The 21,928-nt window shown below is 44.3% G+C and overlaps 1 protein-coding gene across 4 annotated transcripts in view; it reads right to left on the minus strand.

Annotated features, from left to right (window-relative positions):
* Positions 1-719: 719 nt before the first annotated feature.
* The window catches only part of kmt2d (lysine (K)-specific methyltransferase 2D), a 32,313-nt gene continuing 11,104 nt past the window's right edge, over positions 720-21,928 (minus strand). For all 4 annotated transcript variants that reach the window (XM_040153863.1, XM_040153865.1, XM_040153862.1 and 1 more), the window contains exons 25-55: positions 21,790-21,876; positions 21,633-21,710; positions 21,356-21,514; positions 21,126-21,195; positions 20,679-20,917; positions 20,476-20,549; positions 20,009-20,059; positions 18,257-19,891; positions 18,005-18,175; positions 17,562-17,716; positions 15,228-17,020; positions 15,012-15,135; positions 13,091-13,172; positions 12,931-12,997; positions 12,578-12,810; positions 9,408-12,452; positions 9,163-9,312; positions 8,898-9,062; positions 8,605-8,752; positions 8,421-8,502; positions 8,147-8,319; positions 7,799-7,923; positions 7,565-7,700; positions 7,069-7,190; positions 5,594-6,971; positions 5,334-5,470; positions 4,884-5,014; positions 4,273-4,558; positions 4,005-4,078; positions 3,785-3,893; positions 720-3,654 (exon numbers count right to left, since the gene is read on the minus strand). In XM_040153863.1, coding sequence (XP_040009797.1) covers positions 3,562-3,654; positions 3,785-3,893; positions 4,005-4,078; positions 4,273-4,558; positions 4,884-5,014; positions 5,334-5,470; positions 5,594-6,971; positions 7,069-7,190; positions 7,565-7,700; positions 7,799-7,923; positions 8,147-8,319; positions 8,421-8,502; positions 8,605-8,752; positions 8,898-9,062; positions 9,163-9,312; positions 9,408-12,452; positions 12,578-12,810; positions 12,931-12,997; positions 13,091-13,172; positions 15,012-15,135; positions 15,228-17,020; positions 17,562-17,716; positions 18,005-18,175; positions 18,257-19,891; positions 20,009-20,059; positions 20,476-20,549; positions 20,679-20,917; positions 21,126-21,195; positions 21,356-21,514; positions 21,633-21,710; positions 21,790-21,876 — 11,372 coding nt within the window. In that variant the 3' untranslated portion in view covers positions 720-3,561. The remainder of the gene's footprint in view (positions 3,655-3,784; positions 3,894-4,004; positions 4,079-4,272; positions 4,559-4,883; positions 5,015-5,333; positions 5,471-5,593; positions 6,972-7,068; positions 7,191-7,564; positions 7,701-7,798; positions 7,924-8,146; positions 8,320-8,420; positions 8,503-8,604; positions 8,753-8,897; positions 9,063-9,162; positions 9,313-9,407; positions 12,453-12,577; positions 12,811-12,930; positions 12,998-13,090; positions 13,173-15,011; positions 15,136-15,227; positions 17,021-17,561; positions 17,717-18,004; positions 18,176-18,256; positions 19,892-20,008; positions 20,060-20,475; positions 20,550-20,678; positions 20,918-21,125; positions 21,196-21,355; positions 21,515-21,632; positions 21,711-21,789; positions 21,877-21,928) is intronic.

Below are 21,928 nucleotides of genomic sequence, written 5' to 3' on the forward strand. Positions count from 1 at the left end.
AGACAAAGAGAGAATTATGCATTAAAAAGACTAACTTAAGAAGATTAACTTAAGATAAACTGTGGAATGCATTTTGAACAAGGACTGCGCATTTTTTGCCCCATCACTTACATTGGAGGCCCATCAGGAAGAGATCTCTTAATGGCCAATGGCAACAGGAGGAGTGATTGTAGCCAGCAAAAACTGTTTGTGTTCATATGGGCACCTGACTATTTTTTTTAAGACTGACTTGAATTGAAATTGTGAACCTAGTAAATTGCATTTTTTCATGGGTTAGTGGCAGTTGTCTTAACCTGAAAGCTAGAAGAAACGAAAGTGAATGCTTTTGCGGATAATTCGTAACTCGTGGTCCAACTTTTAGATTTGTTTCCAAGAGCTTTAAGTCACATCTTGTGGCCTTGGTCAGATAATTAGGTCTTTTCATATACAACCTCAACCTGTAATCACACGAGCAAAGTTCCACACTTGTCATATGATGATGACGAAACCATCTCCATGACAACCTAACCAAGCTCCCAACAGGTGATGAAGGCCATGAGATGTGGCAGAAAGCTCTGCCAGATATCAATTAAGATTTTTTTTTTTTTTAGTAAATTAATGTTTCAAAAGGTCAAGAATGAACCTTCAAGGTCAATGTCAATGCTTTGTGGATTTTGAGTTCAAAAGAAAAAAAAAAAAGAAAAATTAGCACATATTTAAAATGCATTTTATTTTCCTTTACAAGAATCAAAAGCAGACAAAGAAATAAGATGAAGGGGAAAGGGAGTGGGAAAGCTGTATATAAAGAGATGCAACCTCTGGCTTCCTGAAAAAAATATGTACAATTCAAAATAATATCCATACAAAACATGCCACATACAATAAAAATGATCATTATATTTATTCATATTCCCTAAAAGTATCTCTGCTGTACAGATGCAACATCTTTTTAAAAAGTAGGTGAGGTTAAAAAAAACCTTCAATTTGAGCAAACTTTATTAAATTATAAGATATGCAGAGAACTTAAATTAAGATTCAGAGAAGTTAAAAATTATTCAGGCTAAAATCCAGTGAGCGGCAAAATGTCTCGTCATGGTCTTCCCTTGAAATAGAAACATACCAAAAAATATATATATCACTGCTTCGGATACTTGATCAATATCTACCACTTTAAAGAAGTTCTCCGTTATACTAAGAGAGTGCAATTCATTACCAGGTTAAGTATGGGATTAACTTTGAGTATTACATCATAACATACATTAGGCCAAGTAACCATTTCACAAGGTTTACCAACACATTCACTTCTATAGGGAAGATACTTAAAAAACAAACCAAAAAAAAACAAAAAAACACTGACAATATTCTAGGGAATTCAAGATTTTCCATTCAAGAGTATATTAATCCAATTGTAACTGATTAAGGGACAGGTTTTGGTAATCAACAAGCAGTAGCATAAATAAAAAGAAAATAAACACGAACAATATTACATAAATACAAATGCTATGCACCATTGTACTGCTTTATGCAAGAAGTGATTTTCATGTCTTAATTAACGATTCTCCACATGAATCCAAACAGTTTTGTAATCACCTCAGCTTCTCCTTGCAACCGATTGGAGAAGACCAGACATTTTCTCATACCTATTTTAACAAACTTATCTCTGAGAGCTTATAGCAAAAAACACTAATAGAAAAACAGGTAAATGCAAAACACTCTGGTTCATATACATAAAGATATTAGTTTGCCATTTTACATATATTTATATTTATATACAGCTTTATCTTTGTTAAAATGATATCCAGTGGTTGATTTTTTTTTTTTTCAATTTTATTTCTCTACACTTTTGACTTTATTGATTACAAAGGGGCTGGATAAAGAGTTGCTGTCCCCTAATGCATATACTATATATACAGTTTGTACAACTTTGCATTTTTAAATCATGTGAGGTCTTAGGTTAGGGGAAGGAGGAAACAAAGTAGTATGGGAAGGTGGAGTTTCAGTAAAGCTCCCTTTAAAGACTTTTTTCATTCATCTTACATAGAAATGAAAACAAATGCCCTTTTTTCCAATAAGTCTTTCCCTGCCATCAGTTCAGCCTCGAGAGGACAGTACCAGCACTAGAAAAGCACACTACAAGGGAAGTAGAAACACTGCAGGCTGTACTCAGGCAGAGGAAGACTTACTACAGTAAAGTTTAACAACAGTCCACTAAATCATACAGAGAGGAAGAGGCATGATTCAAAGTTTAAGGTTGAGTTGTGAAAAGACTTGAGTTGCTGGGGAATAAAAAGCATTAAATGGGACAGTAGTCATGCATCCACTGGCTGGTTTTCAACAAGTGGAACTTCAATGTATGAAGTGACAAGCAAACTTGGTTAATTTTAGACTTCATAGTCTTCTTCAAAGACTGTGTCCTGTGATCCTAGAGCCATTCACTCACCATTACTGTCTTAAGCAACTTAAAAGGTGGATGTTATTGTGCTTTCACACAGCTAATAGCATGGTTTTGAGACGCATAAATAAAAAGTACAAAAAAAAGAAAAAGCTACATCAATATCCAGAATGATTTGGTGGCATACAGGACACCCACTTAAGCTTCTGATTGTGATTTTAATGCAATATCTTATCAAAACTGTCATATATTTCCTCTGTATAAATAATTCATGAATAATTATGTTGGCTCATTTTTGTAAATCATTATCAGCATAGAGTAGATAGAGCAAACCTGCTGCTTAAGATTCCCTGCTTGTCCGAGAAGGCTAAGCCCATAAAAACATTCCCCCTTTCCCCCCTGGTTCCACAGTAGCAGTTAACAGTTTTCATACAAAGCAGTTATTTCCCGCTAAATCAATGAGGTAGACTGGGTCCAACTAACCCACCTTGGGACTCCACACAGTCAGAACATCTGGTGCCTCTGGAGCCATAGATCAATAGCATCTCAAATTTTATATTAACTTACATCTTTTTTCCATCGATCATATGTAGTTCTTACACAGAGCCACATCAAGATTGTCTAGCTAGCCAATATCCGTGTTGTCTTCATTGATGACTTGATGGGAAAGTGCCTTTTCTGGGAGGTAAGGGGGAGGTGTGGTTAGGTGGGACAGGAAATAGGTCCGACTTAAAACATAAAAATGCATCATTAGTTCATTCTTAGTATTTTAAAATGGCTTTTTGTCGCAGCTCCAGGTGAGCTCTGCTCTACGAGTATTGATATCAGAGGGTCAGAATCATTTGGTAGATGTTGAGGATTGTTTTCCAGCCACTGCAAGCTTATTGAGAACAGTCGAAAGGGGAAAAGGGTTTTGGCTGAGGAAAGGGTGATTCACTAGTCCAAACATGAAAGTCAGTCCACCATCAAGCTGCTGCTGATGGAGGTGGTCGGTTGCTTTTATTGATTAATGCTCTTCAAACCTTTGGCTACAGGTCTCACCGTTTAGTCTATCAATGGCGGAGGCCAGCCTTCCTCCATCCATATCTTTCAGAACAGCTTATGCACTGGCTATGTAGGATTCAAAGGCTTTGGTGCAGGAGTGTTCTGGCACCAGTGAGAGGGAAGTTCTCCATTTTTTTGTCTTCTCGTTAGTTCATCCACTTGCGGCAATTCCAAGCTCCACAATGGCAAGGGATCTTGTGCTGATCGTCCTCAAAATCAAACTGGTAGTCGTAAGTCAGCTGGAATTAAGAAACGGATACAGTTAACAGCAGCTCAGATTTTAAAATGAACTTCAAAAACATACAAAAGGTAGTGAAATTAAGGCAATATGCAAGAGTGAGTAGTGGTCAGTTTTTTAATGCACCGCACCTCTTCTCCCTTGGGGATCCTGCGGCTGGAAATGATGATAATCTTGTCTTCTTTGTCAAATGTTACAACCTCTGCAACACAGTTGGGGGCACAGGAATGGTTGACGTAGCTGGAAAGGAGAAAAAAAAAAAAAAAAAAAAAGGTCAGTTTAAAAAAAAAAAAAAAACCTACTCATCTCAAGGGTTTACAATGAGGCAAAAAGTAACAAATTAACACTTACCGAGCTGGGCCACCTGTCAGAGTGGCATCAATCACCTGCTCATTGTTGATGCGGAACATGTAGATCCCACGGTTCTAAGTTAGACGAAGAAAACAGAAAAGGTTGATACATGCCCATCAATTCAAACTTTAATTTTCTTTTTTACAGACCTGATTCTTTTTGTTGGCCCTGAAGTGTTGTCCAGTTGTAATTTTTTTGCATTCTGTAAATTTTCAACCAAAAGGAATTCTTTTTGTGTACTTTTGGATCCAGTATTTTCTTGATGTACCTGTGCCTCGTAGATCTTCTCACGGCGATTGGCCACCTCATTGCGTATGACAGTACCGATGTATTCAATGACCATGGTGTGCTTCTCCAGATCCTTGGCAGCATACAGACCCAGGCCCTGAATACGCGATCGTGCCAGATACACATTGTTCTTCCACTCTGTCTTCAGGCGCCGATACTGGGAGGACTTTGAGTGGACAAACTGCTTGCTGTATGGTGTGTTGAGCTCTCCAGTAAAGGTACTCTGGTAGGCCTTCGACATGCTGGTGCTATTTAGAGTGTGAGGCCTTGAGACAAACAGAAAACTAAGTGTGAGTGGGTATCCAGTCATTTATAAAGATGCATTTACATGATGATGATCTTAATATGATATAACAAGATAATCATTAAAAAAAAAAATAATAATAATAATAATAATTTTTTGCCAATGTCGTGTACAAAAGCATTAACATTTAAGTTAACAAGCCTTTCCAACAAGACACAATGTTTCAAATTATTTTAGAACAAACACACAGGTTTTAATCTGCTTGATAATGAGCCCACCAGAACATGTTAGGTGTTACTGTAAGGTCCAGCTTCTTTCGGCTTATTGCTAAGGCAATACTGCTTTACCTCTTGCAGTGTGTGGGGACCTTGGGCTCAGAGCGAGCACAGCCAGTGGGATTGATCATGAGAGGGAGCTCCATCAGAGGGTGACGGCCATATCGGAACTGATAGTTCTGGCAGTTCTCCACTCCAGGCAACTAAAACACAACAAGGTAACAAAAATTGATAATCACGCACTTTTATTTACAGTAGAGTTGTTATTTCATAGTATGACTTGTGTAGCTATGTAGCCCGAGGGTTGTAGTCACAGGGAGTCTGGGCAAGGTTTCTGTATATCATGTCTGCTTGTGATGTTTGGTTCAATCTATAACAGGGGTTTTCAAAATCTGACACTTTGGGCCCCCCTCAGACAAAATGACGAATGTTGCCTTGTAAAGGGATTCAATTATAACTGGGTGATAAAATACAAAATAAACGGGACACAAAGTGATATTCCTTCCTGCTGCAAATTCTTACCGACTCAGTGATTCGCATGACAGCATGAACTGTGAGGCCATACATTTCCTCTCCTTTGACATGCTCAGTGAACAGCTTTAACATAGACGATTCATCTCGGAGTTTAGACACCTGCTGAACTACCCGGTCCCAGATCCCTAAAGACAAAGACGATTAAGTAAATTCAGTCAATGGTCAAGAGAGTTATTTTAATATGTAAAAAGGTACATGACTGAGAGATAGCATATAACAAAGTGGGAGCAGTGTATATATATTCTTACCCTCTGGAGTAGTGTCACGGTACTGCAAATCCTCCATGCCATGCTCCAGAACACGCACCTCAAACAGGGGGCGACCATCATCCTCGCTAATGCGGCAGCGGTAGCGACAGCGTTTGTTGGGCACACGGGTGCTCCAGTAGATGCGTGTGGCCTCATAGCCAACTGGGAAGATGGCAGTGGGTGAGTGGAAGTTTGCCATTTGGGAGGGTAACAACTGGCCAACAGCATGAAAGATGAGACCACCAACACGGAACAGGTGGATACGGTCACCTCGCTGTAAGATGCTGGCAATCTGCTTCACCTCATCACGCTCAATATAGACACGCCGTAAAACAGCAAATGTGCTTAGTTCATCTTCACTGGGGCCCTTCAGCTTATGCTGAGTGCACAACATTGTCTTGTCCTTGAAAAACATGCAGCGTGCCCGGATGGCACAGGCAAAATGGTAGACATTCGGGCAGCGCAGTCTGTTGCAGCTGTTGGTGGCACCTGTTTTCTGGCAGTACGCACAGAGAGTCCGCAATCCGCGACGCAGGGCTACCTCCACATTGATTAGGGCACCCCCCTGCGTCTCATACACTTCTGTGGACCACAGGGCACAATTAAGGTGCACCCAGAGGTCCACATCAATGTTAAGCAAGCGGGCAGGCCCATCTGTGGCTCCATCACCTTCTTCGTGGCAGAAACAGCATTTACGTTTATCCCGGGGCAGCTTTTCTGGTCGAAGAGTAATGCGCAAGCGTTCCATCAGCTCAGATACCTCACGGCTGCTCTCTTTCTTAGATCCACCCTTACGTATTGAGATGACAATCTGAAGACGCTTCCAGCGAATCCCCTTCCATTTTTTCACTTTGGGGTGTACCATCTCCTCATTAGGGGAGAGAGGCCTGCGCTGCTTCGTAGCCTTAGTGGAAGACTCCGTGGTGTTGGGAGAATCTTTAGGAGGTTGACCTGGATCAACAGACGAGTCCTCCTCCTTTGCAGCAGGACTCAGATTCTGCTGATCTTCAGTAAGAGCACTAGGATCAGAAACTGAAAGGGCAGTTACTGGATCAGTGACTGACTCTGAAGCAGCAACTTCAGACTCTGTGACATCAGTTCGTTGAGCAGCATCAATAGAAAGACCAATATCCTGTTCAGGCTCAGTCTTGATCTGGACACTGGTGGGACTGGAGGGAGAGGGGGATGGAGAAGCTGATTTTTTGGAAGGCTCAGTTTCACTAGTTGGAACTGGGACAGGTGGGGCAGGTTGTGGAGGAGATGGTGATGGGGGTGGAGATTCCTCCACTGGTATAATAGGAAGGTGACGCACATCCAAGTCATTTACATTGGTTGTGTAACAGTGCTGGACTGGTTTGTCTTCTTTTTCTGGGAATTCCTGGGAGAAAAATGCACATATGAGAACTATAGCTTTCAAGAAACATATAGTAAAAGGAATATAATCAATAAAAGTCAATAAACCTGTAATGACTGACCTGTTTAATAAGTGCCAGAATGTCCACTTGTTTCTTCAATGTACAGCCTGGTAGAGACACATCAAACTGCCTTAGCCACTCATCCTGACTGGGTGAAGCACCGTCCTTTGTGCACAGAGCCCCTGGAAAACACCATCACCTTAATATTAGTCTTAATTTACGGATTAATAAACAAACTCTTGCACTAATTTTTGAGAAAAATGTAAGTATATGAGTGTCTCCCTAGAAGTGTAGTCACTCTACTACAGTGACAAAAGTTTTTGAACAGCAACTCTGCTCAACTCACATGACAAGCAAGAGAAAGGCATCAAAAGAGGACAAAAAATTGGAAGTAAATTATTCAGAACATTTAATGCATTACTTGGTGTGGCGGGCTGACATGAGAAATTTCTTGACAAAGATTCACACCCAGTTGTTGTGACATGTATTATAAACTTCCTAAACCAATTAGATAACAGGACAATCCAAATGAACAAAATATTCTCTAAATGCATACCTGACTGGCCGGGTCCTTTCCCAGGCCCATCCACTCCAGGCATCTCAGGGTTTTGGGGAGGGAAAGTCATCTCATAAGAACCTGGCATTCTAATGTTAAGCAACTGGGCCATGGCCATCATCACATGGTTCAGTTTCTGGGAAAAAATATCAGTTCTTGTCAACAAGTTTTTGTCAACAATGCATGAATATAAAGAAAGGCTCAACAGGGTGCAGTGATTTCACAGCTTAGTACCTTGGCTGCAGCAGAGGACAATGTGAAGGTAACAGACACCTCGTTGCTTTTGGCCTTGTCCCAGTGGTTGGATGTGGAAACTGCCTTGCTATCAGCTGTTTCAAATGGTTTGTTTTCGGGGAATGCTAAAAGAGAAATAAATGTGTAAATTGATCTTTTGTAAGTTTTAAATTTTAGCTGGCATTCTAGCAACATAAATGGATTTAATGGATAAATTATATGAGTCTTGAAGATTAAGATGTTATGCAACACTTTCAGAATGGATTTCTCTATAACATGCTGATTACAAAAGCAATGTTGCGGTTGTTTTTGGGAGTTACATTTAGCATTTAGAATGTTATATTAGACCTGGTATTGCAGTGCGAGGTATGAGGGGGATGATGGGGGATATTGCTCTCTCCGTTTCCTCCTCTTTAGGTTCCCGTAGGTGAGGGAAACGTGGCGTTTCATCTCCTACATTACTCTCAGGAGATGATGCTGGGATGATACTTTCTGGGGCATCCTCGTCATCACTCTCCATCCTGTTAAAAAAAAGGACATTCCATACATTTATAGCAACTCAACAACAAGAAATCCATCTTTTCTGGTTGATAAAGAACTAAAAACAATCGTCCTATTGTACCTGATGTCTTCATTCTGGTTATGAGGTGGGGTGGGGAGCGCTGCTAAAATGTCTACACTCTTTACCTCCTCTCTAACAGAATCTGCAGGAAAAATTACAAAGAATTTACAACCCAGTTATTGTACAACTGCAGATTAAATATTGATGAAAACATTAATTTCATGCCAAATTCCTCATTGTTTACCGATTGGCTCTTCTGCTGACTCTGTGTCTTTCTGACCCTCAGACAGCTCCTCACCAGGAGTCACTCCATTCAGCAGTTTGTGCTGTACTGAGGGGGGAGGAGTAGGTGGCAGGGAGGATGGGGGTGTTGGTGGGTTGCTGAGGTTACTCTGTAAAGAGAAAAAAAACAATATGCTCTTAAAACAACTTTTTTTTTTCTGAAGACTTTGTTCTTGAAGAAGCGTTAATCAACAACCGAAGGTTCTCACAGCCTGCAACATCTTACCACTGGTACATGTTGCAGCTTAGTTATACCTTAGTGAGCAACTGAGAATAGTAGTCTGGGATATTGTCCAGCACTGCATTTCCAAAGGATCCTTTGAGCTGGGCTTTGCCATTTGCTGGGCTGCTTCCAAAAGGGGCAAATAGATCCAGACTGGCAGTGATTGAAGGCTCCATCAGGGGCAGCAGAGAGAGACCCTGAAGGGTACATGTCCATTAGTCAATATAGTGAAGAACCACTTTTCAAAACATTAATAGTAAGAATCACTGAGGAATCGCATTTTTGACATCCCTTTACCTGTTTGAGTTGCTTTATTAGGGCCTCAGCACTTTTTCCAACTTCTTCCTTCTTATTCTTCTTCCGTGCATTAGGCCCTCGGTCTCCTGTTGCCTTATTAGTGCGCTTTGGCTTTTGTACAGGAGACTTTTTTGTTATAGACTGTAAGTCCTGTAAAGGGTGTAGAAAATTAATGAAAAGTTCTCTCCCCACAAACAGCAGCATGATGAGGACAAAAAGAATGAATGTACTAAAGGAAAACATACCTCCATATTTCGTGGAGTCCCTTGAAGTTTTTGCTCCAGCATTGCTAGTTTGCTGTTGATGTGGCCATTGATCTCATTGTGGATGCCTTCAGAGGGCCTCTGAGCACCAAGCTGAAGGTTCTTTGTTCTCAGGAGTTTCTGTAGTAGTTGCTGTCCAGTCTCAGATTTAGGGCCTTGAGTTCCAGGGTCTCCAGCCATGTTTCCAGCATTAATAAAGCTAGGGTTGTTCCCAGAAGTAAACGCCTCACCGGTTACCTCTCGCTTTATAGCCCCAGGATGAGCTTCTGCTGCACCATCACACTGAACCTCCCTTGGCTCCTGTTTAATGTTCTGTAGGGTCATCTTGCATACCTCTTCTTCTCTAGAGCCATGTCGTGTTTGAGGAAGATGGCTCTCTGTAATCTGCTGCGACTGTTGCTGAACATTCATGCCTTTTTGTGGCCCATTGGGGATAACTGAGGCTGTCTGAGATGGTTCATTGCCTGCTGTCTGAGTTTCTACTTTCAACCCTGGACAATCAAGTGGACTTTTGGCTCCAGGTGACCTGAGTGGAGATGCCTTGACTTGGCTGTATGGACTGCCCCTTCCAGCCCTACTGTCAACTACAGAGGGCGAAGAGACATGGGATGAATGGGGTGAGGCTGGGTGGGCTGGGCTCATTCCAAAGGGAGCTCTTGGGGAATATGCATGGGATGGAGAGCCCTGCATACGGCCTGCTGCAGCTGCCATTAGTGCTTGTTGTTGGTTCTGGTTAGGAGTGGGTGGACGCATACCCATCGCTTGATTAAATGTATGCCGTTGTGGATCCCCAGGAGAGTTAGCTAATGGCTGACGTGGAGACGTTGGCCTTATCATACGGCCCTGGTCCATGGGTGAACGTGGCACTGGTACTGGGCCTCTCATCATATGTTGCTGCATCATTTCCCCTGCTTGTGGCTGCTGTTGCCCAGGGATCATCATTCCATGCTGGATCTGAGGAGCAACACCAGGTTGCTGGCCCAATTGCTGTTGTGTGCCCACTGCTCCTGGCTTGCCTATGGCTCCATATAACATGTGTTGGCCTTCCATCCCTGGCATCTGCTGTCCAACCTGCGGCATCTGTCCTGGTGGCATGTGAGACCTCAACTGACTTTGTTGTCCTTGACCCATTGAAATCCGCAGCATCTGTCCCTGTTGGAGTTGCCTCTGTGCAATCATGGCCTGGATGTGCTGTATCTGCTGGTTTGGGGGAAGATTGCGGAGCTGAGGATTCTGAGCAATGCTAGCTGGGATGTTGATAGGGGTGCGGATCTGTCCAGGTGGAACCCCAGCCCTCTGTGCCATCATTCCTTGCTGCTGGGCTCTCATCATGCCCATTATGGCCTGTTGTTTTTGCTGCTGGGCTATGAGGGCTTGCTGTTGCGGACTATGGCCCATCACAACAGGCTGTGGCTGGCCAGGATGGTTCTGGACTATGATCTGCTGCTGGATGCTGGGATCCTGCGACTGCTGCCTGACATTTTGAACTGTTTGCTGTTGTTGCTGCTGAGCTAAGAAATCAATTGGTTTCCCTTCTTCTTTCACAGTCACTAAATTGGGCTTGTCAGCACTGAGGGAACCTTGCCTCTGGAGAGTGAGCGGAAGTTTTTGCTGCTGTTGCTGAAGCGCACCAGTTTGCTGGTTTCCAACCAAACTTGTTTGTTGCTCAGGTACAGGCTGAGGATTTGATTGTTGCTGCTGGGCCATATAAACCTGGTTTTGATGCTGTTGTTGTTGTAATTGCTGTCGTCCAAAGTCAGTTTGATGATCATTTGCAGAGCCTAGTTGAGTCATCTGATTGGGAGTTGAGGGTCCACTCTGCTGTGGTGGCGTTCTTGGATCAGGGCTCAGGATCCCACCCTCTTTGGGGCCCGGGTTTTGGGTGTCTGTAGCTACCTGTGGCTGGGGTGTGATACTTCCTGCTGAAGGCGAGGAGCCCATCTGTGGGGTAGAAGGTTGCGAGAGCCCTCCTTGTTCTTGGCTAGACTGACTGATCAGTTGTGTTGGTGGTCTTTGCTGTGCCATCTGCTGCTGCTGCTGCTGCTGCTGCTGCTGCTGCTGCTGCTGCTGCTGCTGCTGCTGCTGCTGCTGCTGCTGCTGCTGCTGCTGCAGGTGGGCCAAATTCTTTGCAAGATTATGCTGCTGCTGCTGCTGCTGAGATGCAATCATGCGTTGGGCCAGAATGCTCTGTTGTTGTGGAGTCAATTGGGCCTGGGGACCCCTGAGGCCAGGATGACCTGGAGATCCCACCATTCCCTGCTGACCTATCATCAGCTGAGGCCTCTGTTGCTGTGATGGTGCTACTGGCTGGTTCCCCATAATTCCCGGTTGAGCTGCCATCATGGCTTGAGCATGGGTAATTTGCTGGCCAACTAGGTTGTGTGGTGGTGGGGCCACAGACTGGCCTCCGACCATTCCTTGTGGAACCTGCACCATACTCTGCTGACTGGCCTGGTTGGCTAGAATTCCCTGTTGAGTGCTTGCTTGTTGTTGGGCCATAAGTTGGTTCCCCATCATACCAGATTGTGGCTGAGCGATTAAGCCAGACTGTTGATTTGGGTGTGGCATAGATTGCTGGCCCAATGTCACCTGCTGCTGTTGTTGCTGGAGCTTTGCCATCTGCATTCTATGTTGAAGCTGTCTTTCTTGGAGAAGCCTGGGGTCAGCACCTTGCATTCCAGGACCCTGTGGAAAGAATCCCGTTGGAGCCCCAGGAGGACCTGGGGCCCTGACACCACTGGCTCCAAGAGCTGCAGGAAGCTGAGGTTGGGCTCCTCCAGTAAAAGGCTGACCTTGGGGCATCCTGACTGGCATTCCACCTTGCGGCATCATGCCAGGGTGCTGGCCCATTACTGGCGTTCCCTGTTGGCCCATCATCATCTGGCCAGGCATCTTGGGAAACATGTGAGGGGGGCCCCCCTGTGCAGAATGAGCTGGGGTAAGAAGACCTGAGCCTTGCTGATGCTGCTGCTGCTTGCTTCTGTACTCTGCAATAAGATTGGTGTGCTCCTTCTGCTGCTTGCGTACCTAGAACAGAATAATTATGAACAGATATGAATTTGCAGATCAAGATGCCAAGTACTTTTGCTGTGAATAAACTTGTAAACTTGTTTTTGCAGTTGTCTTTATCAGATTCTTTAAAATCTACACACCTGGTCAAGCTGCTTCTGAATTTTACTCTGCTCTTCTGTAACCAACTTGAGCTTCTCTGCATCTGCCTCAGCAAACTCTCTGCCAGCTTTCTTAGCAGTGCGTTGCTTAGCACACAGTGCTTTGCGTGATTTGCGGTGAACTCCAATCTGTTCCTCCAGAAATTTCAACTGCATTTGGAGTAACTGTTGGGTGTGAAGAAGCCATTCTTCATATTGGTGCTGTTCTGCATCATCTACAACAGAGGACGATAACTTAAGATATCCATATAGTAAGTAGTATGAGGACAGCAACATAGCACCTTCGCAAATTACTTAATACATTTCTAATAAGAGAGAGTATTGGCAGAACATACTGATGATTCCTTGCACAAACTGTGGAGGGTTAGGTCTTGACTGGGTGGGATCACTTGTTTCTCCTTCCTAAACACAAGAAGAAAGCATTTAAATAATTCAGCTACATCAGACTTAAAACTATATCAAATCAAATCACGTCTGAAAAGCAAGACATCATACCTTTGGAGGTCCAGATGTAAGTTGACCTGGATCTGTTCCCGGGGCAGAGGCCAGCCTCTGAGCAAGCAGAGAAACTTGTTGCCTGAAGAGAAAGCAAAATATAAAATGCATAACTATACCTGCAGTGTACTGAGCAATGGTCTGTAAGGATATGCAGTATCCAAATCATTGTACATTAAAGTTACAAAACCATGGTGTTACCACCATCTGATGGGTTGTTAGTTGTGAAATCTGACATTAGACACTGGAGGTCCTGCAGATGAGATGTTTAGTACATGTATGAATGAATCTTTGACACCAACTCTTCAAAGTGAACTGACTATAATAAATCAACTGATATTTAGCTTTTAGAAGTGGATCTCCACTTACGCTTGACCGAAAGCGCTGGAGTCACATACATTACTTTCTTGTTAAACACTTTAAATGACCAAAAAAAAAACCAAACAAACAAAAAAAAAAACCCAATTATAATGTGATATCAGATGCAAATAAGCGGCTGCTGAGCTATGACCCTTTTAAACAGTGTTTGCTTAGGATACAGAGGTGCATCTGAATGGTGATGCGTTCACTGTTGTACATACTGAAGTGCATTTGAATGGAGATGTAATCACTCAGCTTAGAAAAAAAGTGAACAAATTGCATAGGCTTTGGCTACAAATCTTTAAACGGAGCTGAATAAAACTATTTGAAGATTTTTTGGAATTATAATTTATTGTAATTTACACCTCTATTCTGCAGAATCTCTCATATTACCATGGAAGAACAGCAGTTGTAAAGTTTCCGTCCAAATTTCTAAAATTTTAAATGATGTTCCAAAATGTCAGCAAACAAAAAGGCAAATCAATGTGAGGCTGAAGTTTGTGATAATGTCTAATTGGATTGCATGGCACCGAAAGGTGTAATTCTAATATTGTATTCACGTTGGGCAAAATACTGGAAAATAAAGTGACTATGAAAAGAGGCCCAATATAATGATTATAAGTCTATCTGGGTCTGTTTATATGTGCACCCACCCTCACCACAAGCACCCACTGACACATTCAGGCAAAGGTCTCCAGACAGGGAAACTAGGTGACATGCAACACCAATACTCTAACGCTTCCCTACAACATTGGGCCCCTCCTCTTGCAGCACTTGTCCTACATTCTGTAAACCATTAGACCTGGGCAAATGTACAGCAAGCACTGCGACACTGATTAACTATTGGATCATATACCACATTGTCTGTTACCCAGCATTAACTTGGCTTGATTACTTTGTTGGATTTAAAGTTGGCTGTGATGCATTCAATATAATGCTCTAGAAATAGATTTTCTATTTTTCCCAACATGTTCAGGTGTTGGTGAGAGAGGCATGAAATTTGAGCAAAACAGACACTTTTAAACCAAGAGAGCTTGTTTTTTTTGTCCACCTGGGGGCAGCAGAAGTAAGTACAGAAACAACAGTTGTCTATTTGCACATCCAGCAGACACACATTCAAATTTATTTTGAGCCATGAAAGAACAATATTCACTGTCCTCTGAGCTTTGAACCATCAAAATTAATTTGAAAATACTGGATATGCAGGAAAAAACATGCATGTCTGGTAGACCTTAACATTTCACTGCTGCTTCACACTCAAGAGAGCATTTATGTTATTTTCATTAATGACATTGTGTACTCTGTCCAAACAACAATGCCATTATTGACAGCCTCTCTCTTTATTTTTCTGTCTGTCTTGTGGGGCGGATGCATTCTCTGCTGGGCTTCAGCAGATGAATAGATGAAGAAGCTAAAGATTTTTTAAACAAATTTCTGTCATTCCCATTTAGGTTTTATTATGGATATTAAAAACTGACTTAAAAACGATTGAATGCAAACATACTGAACAAACTGACTATAATTAAAACCAAATAATTGTCCAACTAATATAAAAAAGTACCTGTTAATGCCAGGGGGACCAACCATTGGATCCTGTGCCAACACTCTCTTGATACCCTTAAGTGCCACCATCTTTGCCTTTGCAATGGGGTCCATTATGTCATCGGTAGCAAATTTGTCTAAATCTGCAATAAAAGAAGACAAAATCTGCTGATACAGTATGAAAATCAATGTATCATTACATAGAGAGATGACAGGGACAAGCTATGTTCCTTACCTTTATCTGGGAAGAAATTGTTGGCCATTGGTGACTGTTTTACTACTGGCTGCGGCTGTGGTTGATGACTAAGACTTGTATGGATCCCTGGCTGCCCCATCCTCATCATGGCCTGCTGCTGGGCCATGGCCATGTGAGGTGGAGGTGCCATTCCAGCTCCCATAAGCCTTTGCTGCTGCTGCTGCTGTAGTAACATGTGTGGAGCACGGGGTACCATCCCTGACTGAGCCATCATTCCTTGGGGTGATGGACGATGGTGGTGTGGCAGCATTATCTGTCCAGGTGCTTGTGGATTTGGCTGTTGACTTGGGAGGCCAGGAAAATGGGGTGCCATGCCTCCCTGGTGGAGGGAATTAAGCTGTTGCTGCTGTTGCTGCTTCTGTAGTTCCTTCTTCTCATGCTCCAACAAATCCTGTATTAAAAGAGGAAGTTCACCATCTAAAGAGCTCTCTACCTTTGCCAAATCTACAGCAGGAGAGTGGTGTCCCCCTACATCAGGCAGCCCCAGCGGATCATCACTAATATCTGCATGTGGGGCAGCTGGAGGAAAAGGCAATGGGTCAGCTTGGCCTGGCAGGGGGTACGGAAGACCCCCTAATCGAACAGAACTGAGTGAAGCTGACTGGTTTTCTGTTTCTGCAGGCTTTGCTGATGGTGTGGTCCCACCAAGAAGCATTGACACAGCCTCTCCCATTTCATCTTTCACGACTGTCTGTCCTGGCTGCAACTGAGGGGTCAGACCTCTGTCTTCTACTTTTACTTTGGAGGTATCAGCAGATTCTGCAGAGGGTGGCAGTTGGGTTGCAGACACCCCTGCAGTGGCAGGGGCTGTTGTCAGAGACTTCTGCCCTGGCTCCACTTTGGCTTTCTCTTCCACTTTAACCAGTGCAGATCCAGAGGAAGATGAAGGTGCTTCACTCTCTGCTTCCACCAACCGCAGCTGGTCTGAGAAGACATCCTTAGGGTCTCCTTGGTCCAGTTCAGGGTCAGTGTAAGCTAGAAGGTCAAACTCATCACTGTTAAGCAAGTCATCTAGATGTGGATCATTGGTTTCAAGGTTGTCCAGGTTGCCTAAGTCATCATCTCCTTTGTCGGGGTCCAAGTCTAAAGCCAAATCATCCTCATCCTCCACACCACCATCCCCTGGAGCCTCCCCAAGCCCCTCAAGATCAGGCTCCGGCAGTTCCTCACTGTTTACTACTGTGGCAGTCTGGGGCTCTGTGACTAGGCTTGGCTGTGGAAGCTGATGCTGCTCAGTGCTAGTAGTATTGGGATTGGAAGTAACCTGGGGCTGCAGGTGGGGTTGTTGTGTTACTGGACCTGTAGACTGCTGAGGCAGTAAAACTGACAGTCCACCCTGCTGTAAACCCAGCTGTGACTCACTGCCCCCTTCTGTTTGAATGCCACTAGCTTGAGATATGGGATGTTGCTGAACATAAGGTGCTGCCATCTCTTGCTGTGGAAAGAGACGTGGTCTGGGCTGTGGTCCACGGGGCATAAACTGGGGTCGTAAGGGTAGCCTCTGTGAGTTGTGTCTCAATTCAATGAACTGCGGTGGGGGTCCTTGACCCATTGGTTGCATGGTCTCTCCTCCATGTCCTGGTATTATGGTGTGAGGGTTACCCATGCTGTCCATACCCTGGATATTCACAGCAGGGTTAAGATTGTGCCTTATGCCAATAGCCTCCATGCCAGGCTGGGGGAACCTCCTTGGACCTGGGGCCTGGCCCTGCCACTGCGGAGGGAATGGTGGACGGGCAAACATGCCCTGAGGTCTGGTTGGCCCTGGTGGCCTGAAGGACAGAAACATAGAAAAGAAGAAATATATTTCAATTTAAACAGTGTTTATTGCATTGCAGAATTCTGAAGATGTAAGTACCGGGTAGATGTCAACAAAAAAGCAAGGAATGCTGATCACGGATTCAGGATGATCTTTCATCGCAGGGAAAACAGTCCTGCAACCTCACCTGAGTATCGCACAGTGACGTTACAGAAAACGCACTCATTTGATAGGAATACCTAATATGCTAGACAGACATTTCCCCTGGACATTACTTTGCATAAATGTACTGTATGTACTTAAACCTCAAGAGCCCCTCTGGTGCTGGCAGTTACATACAGTAGAAACCTGCCGGCAGGGTGCGCTTTGTGACAGCAGAAAAAAAATTGCCTCACCACTGTTGCTACAACTCCATCCTAGGGGGAACACTGCAGACGCTCAAGTTTCTTGAATAGCCATTATTCTAACAGTTAGGGAAAGTTTCTAATCATGGAAGGAGAGTCAGGTCTTATTGTTTCATACCAATTGTGAATCTACTTCAATTAAGTGCTTACCTTAGTGCACTAGGATCCATGATGGCAGGGGTTCCTGTAGGTGGTGGGCGAATGAGCTTGTCCTCTATGCCTCCAACAACCATGGGTATCTTCACTGCCACAGAAGACTGAGCTCCAGCAGTAGTAGCAGCAGCAGCAGCAGCAGCAGCACGATCCTAAGGGACATAATAGCAAAAACAGGGAAATGTACCATTCCTTTTCTTTGCCACTTTGTCATTTAGCATTCACCAATCAACAGAGAGGTCAAAGTACAACATCATCTATAGTATGGTACAGCTGTAAATTTAGTTTAGTAACTCAGTTTACATGAACACTTCAGCAGACCAGATACTTACTGGGATTTTACCCAGGTCATACAAATACATCTTCCTAGCTGCTACATCACACTGTTAGCAAGGTGTTGCATTTGTAATATCAATGGCAATAACGATCAAGGTGTGTACCTGTGGATAAGGTGGTGGTGCTCTGTGGGACTTGTTGTCTTGTTGAAAGGCCCCCGCATCTCCTCCAGACCAACCAGGGGACACACTGCCAGCAGCAGCAGCCTCCTTCTCTTGTCTAATGGAATTTCTCTGCATTTGTTGTCTGATTAAGAATTCCCTCAGTCTCTGGCGCTATAAAACATACAAAGCACTGATTAGCAAAACACCTAGCAGCCACACAGAATGACTGTTCACTGGCTAATATTATGATACCTGTCTGTGCTTTTCCAGCTCAGAGGGGCTAAGGCCTACTAATGCAGGGTCCTGCACTGCTGACATGTCAGGCATTTCTTGAGTGCCTGACAAAGATGGCGGATGAGGTGTGTCTGGAGGGCGAACAGCTGGTAGTTCTTGAGATCCAGAAGGAGGTGGTACCCTGGAGCTGAAGCTGTCTGCCCCCATAGTCTGCTGAGTTTGTGGATGTGGTTGCTGGAGCTGACCCTGTACTATCTGACTCTGTTGTTGGGTTATTTGGAGGCCTCCCGTGCTGGGGCTGCGGCTGAAATTAGGAGCTACTGACGGTTTACCAGAGAGAGGGTCCCCTATGGAACTGTTGGTGGGATGGGGGGGAGGTGCTTGGTTAGGATGAGGTGAGCTTTTGTAACTTGTGGTTCCCTCTGGGACAACAGAGGGCGGACGAGGGGGTTTGTGGATAGTAGAAAAATGGTCTCTAGATTGTGGCCTTGAAGGTGGCTGAGAACAAGGGTCTGGGGATTGGAACCGTGGGGTAGCAGGAGACTGGACACTGTAAGCATCATTGGAGAGACCACCAGGAGTGTGGGGAGACTGAGAGCTGCCCTGGGACTGTGGGCTGGAGGGCACTCTGGGGCACAGTTCCTGTTGAGCTACAGGGTGTCTCTGGGGTCCAAGAGAACAACTGTCCCCTGACTGCGGTCTGGGAGTTAGTGGAGTCTGAGTATGGGGGTCAGAAAAAGGGTGGGAGGGAGACTGCCTGTAACCTTCAGAGGGGTGACTGGGTGAAGCTCCAGGATGAAGTGCACCACCCTCCCCTTGGTGCATTCGTGGCGTCATAGGTGCCTTGAATAAACCATCCCCAGACTCCAGCATCCCAGCAGGGGAGCCAGTAGATAGGTCAGGTCTTCCAACTGCAGAGGAGCGTGGAGAAGGTGCACTCACATCAGCCCTGTACTGCCCTGTGCTTGCAGGTGAGGAAGCCACTGCAGAGGGTGACGGGGATGAACCATATTCTGGCCGTCCCATGCATTGCTGGGTTCTGAAAGGGTCTCCATAGTGAGTATTGTGGGGTGGCGAAAAGATGGGTGACTCCCCAAGTCCAGCACCTCTTGAATGAGGACTTTCTGGAGGTCCTAGGGACTCCTGAGAGCCTTGCTGTGATTGTGGTAGATGACCCTGTTGCTGCTGCAGCTGTGATCTGAAATAGGGGTCAACCTGCTGAGCCCGTCTGGGGGTTCCAGGAATTCCTGGTTGCATGTCAAAGGGGCTAAGACTGGCTGGCCGTCCCTGAGGAGGACCCTGTGGGCCGGAAGCGGAATAACCTGAGGAAGAGGTCTGTAAGGGGCTGGCCCCAGCATGGGAGAAAGGAGTTGTTGGGTGAGAGTGAGAATGAGGTGACTGAGAGGGAAGCTTGGCCAAGGGATCTGTCCGGATTTCAGCTGAACCCGGGGTCTTAACAGGTCCATCTGAGAAAAATACAGAGGATGAACCTGAACCTGGAGGGAAGGGAAATGGGCTTTCTGCAGAGCTGGGCTGTGAAGAGATTGATGTAGGGCCTGAAGGTGGAGGGATCTGGAGGTGTAAACTGGGCCGTTCTCCTTTCACACGCCCTGGCTCTGTCTTGACTGGCCTGCACACCTGACTCTCTGCCTGCTGTGAGAGAAGAGTAGAGGAAACATGAATCTGTTCTACAACTAGAACTCTAATGAAAGATACCAAATCTTTCATTCATCTTGACAATGCAAAAAGGATACAAATGCTTTAACTCACCTTCTGTGCCTTGTTGATCCTCTGAGCTGCTCGGTTATCTTTGGCCTTTTGCTACAGAAAATAATTATATATTAAAATAAGCATATTAAAGAACTTAAAATATAAATTTCTACTTCTGCGTAACAAAATATGAATGGTTTTGTTTAACTGTAAAAATATACATTGCACAGGCTGAACCTGGATAATCCTAATGCCAAAATTTCTAATAGGCAGAATGCACCACTCAAAATAATGTCACTGTAACAAACATTTTAAATTTGTGTAACAGTTTCATGTATTTGTGTGTTCGGTATTTTTCCCTTGAGACTTTCCGTATAGAAGTGAGGGTAGCACAAGCCACTAGGCAGAATATGACCAAACACAGAGTAACAAGAACCTGACGTCATTCACTACATTTTAGAAAATTGTGTTACAACAGACCTTCAGGAATTGTTAAGCTAATTTAAACAAATCAAAAGAGAACTTACCAGATATGGAGCCTTGTCAGCAGCTGACACCTTCCTCCAGATCTTCATGATTTGCTTACAGCGACTAGCCCAGTCTGCGACAGGAGAAATATTTAACAGTTGCTCAACCTCTAACAGTGCTATAAACCTTACTTTCAAAAAGCATGACTGTTTGGTCTAATAATAGGTTGTACATGTTGGTGTAGTATTTCTGTCAAACTCACCTGGGTAGTCCTGTTTGAGAGTGGGAAAGTTGGTATTGGCATAAAGCACAGGGGAAATAGTTGAGAGTTCTCCAAGCTCCTCATCTTTCTCCCAGCGCTGGAGACTGCGCTGGTTGTAGGACAGCCCATCACCCTCCACCTCGGTGGGGGTGGGTGGGGAGGAGGGGGTTGCTGGGGTAGAGGGAGTGGCCCAGGGGCTGTCTTCACCCCCATCTGGACTGAACAGTCCTCCTCGGTCCCTGTATACCACATACGATGGTACTGTCTTATATAAAATAAAGGTCTTACATTTGGCAACATCAGAACAACAGTTTGTTCTAAATTGAAAAAATAGAGCAGAATTTCATCTCTGCTTTTACACTTATGTAGAGCATTACGTGCTGTAGAACTACATACTACAGACTGCTGTAAAATAAAATACACTCAGCAATTCAGTAATGGTCCTACCGCATGTCAAAAAACGGTGACTGAGAGAGGCCTGGAAAGGCATCCATCATTCCAGCTGAGGGCAGGGACCCTACAAGAGATTTTCCATGTTTGAATCCCAAGCTGAACTTCATTTAAACCTTACTTGTGTACTTGGTCCTTGAAAAGACCTAAATCATACAACAAATATTGTTTTGAACTTCAAAAAGGTTTTAATGATATGATCATCTGCAGGCATCCCTTGTACATACCTGAGAGGAGAGCTCTCTGTGGCAGAGCGCTACGATTGAGTTCTCCCTTACTGCCCTCCAATATGGGCTTCATGCCCCCCAAAGGGGAGCCGTCCGACACACCCAGAACTTTCCTGAAGAACTGCTCAGAGTCCTGACTCTCCACCCCTTGTGGAAGACCTGTCACACGAGGATAGTAGCATGTGGGATAGGATGTTAACATCAGATATTAAGTCTTTCCCTAAATTATTTTTGTATACTATATACAATATGTCCAAGTATCCACTCAGGGGACTACCTTCACTTTTTTCTGCATCAGAGTTATGAGGATCAGTTGACACCTGGTCCTTCAGCGATGAGGATGGTGCAGAAACTCCTAAAAATGTTTTTTAAACATTTTTAAACCAACCTGGAATTACCATATGACCATAACGATAAACCAAACAGACACTTACCTGCACCTTCTCCCTGAGGCTGGGGGGCCTCACCCCCCTCTTGCTTGAGAGGAAAATTATCTTCTATCGCACGATCCTTGGCCTCAGCTAGTGAGAGAAGTACAAAGGTCACACAGCTTATACTGACCTTTTCCACAAT

Source organism: Xiphias gladius, chromosome 18 (genome assembly GCF_016859285.1).
Source record: "Xiphias gladius isolate SHS-SW01 ecotype Sanya breed wild chromosome 18, ASM1685928v1, whole genome shotgun sequence".
NCBI classification, from domain to species: Eukaryota; Metazoa; Chordata; class Actinopteri; order Istiophoriformes; family Xiphiidae; genus Xiphias; species Xiphias gladius.